Source organism: Pocillopora verrucosa, chromosome 9, assembly GCF_036669915.1.
Source record: "Pocillopora verrucosa isolate sample1 chromosome 9, ASM3666991v2, whole genome shotgun sequence".
Taxonomy (NCBI): Eukaryota; Metazoa; Cnidaria; class Anthozoa; order Scleractinia; family Pocilloporidae; genus Pocillopora; species Pocillopora verrucosa.
In genome coordinates this window covers 1,207,064-1,210,845 of record NC_089320.1, presented here as the reverse complement: position 1 = coordinate 1,210,845, position 3,782 = coordinate 1,207,064, and the positions used below count along the sequence as shown (strand labels likewise).

At 34.7% G+C, this 3,782-nt stretch overlaps 1 protein-coding gene across 1 annotated transcript; it reads left to right on the top strand.

Annotated features, from left to right (window-relative positions):
• The first annotated feature begins 1,014 nt into the window (after positions 1–1,014).
• Positions 1,015–3,445, top strand: LOC131771347 (uncharacterized). The gene is made up of 5 exons (XM_059087128.2): positions 1,015–1,164; positions 2,302–2,340; positions 2,856–2,897; positions 3,089–3,194; positions 3,334–3,445. Exons 1-4 carry the CDS (start codon positions 1,077–1,079, stop codon positions 3,178–3,180), a joined length of 261 nt encoding a protein of 86 aa, XP_058943111.2. The 5' UTR covers positions 1,015–1,076; the 3' UTR covers positions 3,181–3,194; positions 3,334–3,445.
• The last annotated feature ends 337 nt before the right edge of the window (positions 3,446–3,782 follow it).

Here is a 3,782-nt window from a genome sequence, read left to right as displayed (position 1 = left end):
ATCTGTCTATGTCAACCATTAAGCCTTCATAAGGATTAGTTAGAATATAACTGACGCGTATTTTGGTATAAATTATGCACATTGTCCACAAATTTAATGTGGAATGTTGTAGATTCAGAAATAATTCAGAAATAAGTAAATGGATGAACTAAAATGAATGCAAAGCAACCCAAATATTTCAATTTTCCCTGCTTCCAGTTTTCCTGTAATAGATCTCATCTTTGATTATCTCATATAAAAGTAACTGTTTGATTTGGTAACACCTCGCACAATGGCTGTAATGTTACTCCAGGACTTAAATCACTATATTGCTATTGCGAGATAGCATTCGGTCCATGTTGTTAAATTCAAGGGCAAACAGTCGCTACAAAAACGAAATTTGGCTGCAATACTCGTTCGATTATGCAGCCTATATCAGTTATATCGGCCAAGAGATGGTGAAGAAAAGTGCTGTTCTGCAAAAACACAAATTTCCCAGTCCCTCTAAGCGAGCATTAATTATGATGCTTTTTGTTTAGATATTCACATGGAACTTTTTTCTTTTCTTTCATCTCATTTTAGTTCGTCGTCTTTTAAATTTTCATTAAAGTATTTTAACTTCATCGTTGGAAAATTTTGATTGTTGCTTCTGGAACTTCTGAATAAGAAAAAGTATTCGTCACTCGATGTGGATATTAAGAAATATTGGCCAAATGAATAACTAAATGACCCCATCAGTTGTTCAATCAGTTAAGAAATTACCTCGGACCTAATTTCTTTTAAGTAATACAATTCACTTCTTTGAACCCCAAAGCAGATGAAACAGCTTCATTAGGAAATTTTACGAATAACTTTATATATTTGAAGTTATGCTCTTCTTACCTCTTTGTGGAACGTGGCCAGATATATCGATAAGATAACTAAAACATGGCTCTTACAGTTGTTCAAATACGGACACAAGGTCAAGAGCATCACCATATCAGGTTTAATTTATTTGCATTATTCAGTTTTAAGAGCCGCTCGGTGTTATATAAAGAAGTTTTTGTAGGGCTTCTGTCCATTGGCGTGCACGAACAAACGTAGACCGAGACAGCAGAATGTATCTGAAACTTGGCTTTCTTCTTGTTTTGTTCTCCATCGTCTTTGCGAAGACCTACTTTGAGAGGGAGGATGGGAAATTAAGAGGTTAGTTTCTATTTCATAGCATGAAACAAATTGTTTTGTCATAATACTTGACCTTTTCTAGTAAATCTAACTTCGACTTGTTACATGTCGTCAGCGAGTGCAACGCCCACAACGATCTCTCCTAAAAGTTTCCGGTGGTTGTTTTACCATTTTAATTTGCACTTCTTTCCCAGGGCTTTTTCATAACGCTTCGCTGCATTGAAAAAAGTAGCTAATCCCAATGGCAAAACATGCATTGGGATTAATTTTCCGCATCTGTGCAGGAATCAGAAGATAACAAAGACTACAACAATAATAGTAACGATAATAATGATGGCAAACATTTTTTTCAAGTCACCAATATCGTATGTTTTTCGACGCATAAACCATCTTTTGAATGACCTGTTCATGGCTATTTTTGGGAAGATAAGAAGTAAGATGAAAGAAAAAATGGTTGCTGATGCTCCGGCTGGGTTTTAAGATACTTCTCGTTTCATCACATTCTCCGTTTCAGCCAGAGAGCATAAGCTTAATTATAAAAATGGAAAGCATTTATATTCATTTATAACTTGCAAGTGATTGAGAGTGGAGGAGATCATTTAAGGGAAACAGTCACGATTTACGCCAGGGGGAACGCGGGGGACCGTCTTATTTTGTAGGGGATCACATGCTTTTCAGGGAGAACGGACGAGGTCAATCTTCGCCAACACAATATAAAGGGAGTGCCAAAGGAAATTGACTGCCGATGAACCGCTAATGAAAGGAGATCAGAATAATATTACAGAGCCTTATAAGGGGATTAGGTAAATGGGTTATATTGACACAAACAAAATCCTCCAATAAATATCGACCCCTTACAAAATGGAATTCGACCGTATAGTTGCTAGAAATCTATTGTTGCTGATGATATGTATTGTTGTTGTAATATTACTGAGTAACGTGATTATAGTGTTAAATATTGTGTTGTCAATGATGTGGCATTTTACGATTGGACATACAACGAATAAACGTGCACATGGACTTCAAGTAAAAGTTAATGAATGACCCGCTTAATTTTTATGAAATTGAAACTTTATCTAAAACATGATTTTGTGAGTTTTCTGCCTTTTTTAATTCTGTTTAATTGTTCATAATCATCAATTTTTTCCCCATTGGAAGATCCGGAAGAGGAACTCAGAGATAACTTCATAAAAACTGGTAAGAATCAACATAATTTTTATTACTAAGAAAATTTTGCAATTTTACTTTGTTGAGATTTCTCTGATCTGTCACGAATAACAAACAAGTTAGACCTCCCCCCCTCCCAGAAAAAAAAAATATATAAGGGTGCACTAAATTCCACGACGGACCCCTTTTAAAATAAATTCTGTGTAAAGTAATACTGCATTCACATCATCAGAAATAGTACTGATAAAGTGTGTTTTCCATAGCTTCAAGTAGTCACTAACTTTTTTCTTTAGATTGGCTAACTGTGAACTCAACAAACGTCGCTTTAAGAAGCTTCTTTGAAGAGAAAAGTTTTCATTGGGTTTAAAACATACTCAAGCTTTAGTGGATATAACTGAACGGATGGTTAATTTAAGTTTCACAATCCGTTTTTAGTCTCAGGCAAACACAAATACTCCATCACCGCCTCTCCATCTTTCCACTCCTCGTCCCGAAACATGAAATATTATTTTTACAAACAGATGTTTTATCCCTTTTTCCTCTAGAATTGGAAGACACGGGGCGATATAGATATAGATATCGAGCTCGTAAGTAAAGTGTAAAGGCAGATTAAATTGCATGCATCTGCTCTGTTTTCCTTTTTATTTCCACTTTTGTTTGCTTTTTTTTTTTTTTTTTTTTTTTTTGTTTTTGTTTGTTTGTTTTTGCTTATGTTCTTTTTTGCTTCGTTTAATTTGTTTTGATTCATTCGTTTTCTTTCTTTCGAAAATCTTTTCAGGACGTCTCGGTTGTTTCAAAGGCAAACGCAAAATATGTAGCAGATACTATACAGATAACAATACATTGAGGTGGTCCTGCAGATGTGTATAAATATGGATTTGAAGGTATAAATATGGATTTGAAAGAACAAATATGATTTAAAGAATTTGGAACTGATTTGGGGAAAGTGAACCTATAAATATAAGTCTATTAAGCACAATTGTCTTTATCTAAGCTCACAGAACTCCTTTTGTTCATTTCTAGGGATACTCGGAACGCAGGTACTTAACAGAACGAGTCGAAGAAAAGCCAATTGGGGAATAATTAAAGATCAACTTATGAATGAAACAATAAACGAACGAGTCGATCAACTGAATTGTTGTGGATAAATGATTCTTGAAAATAAAAGAAACTAACCAGTGGCTAACAAGTGTTCGAAAATGTATGGTACAGACCCACTGCAACATAGAATCTATCTGTTTATTGTTACAAAAAAGGCAAAATGTTGTTAGCGGTGACGTCATCTATGCGTCTGTCCTCTATTATAACATATATAGGAACCAATCAAAATCATTCAACTCATTATATAACATTTCAATATATCGCCCTGTGGTGGACGTCTCCGTGGACTTTTCGTCAATGAAACGATATCAAACAACGGGTTTGTTTTGTTTTGTTTTGTTTTTTTACATTATACGCGTTATCAGGAAGAT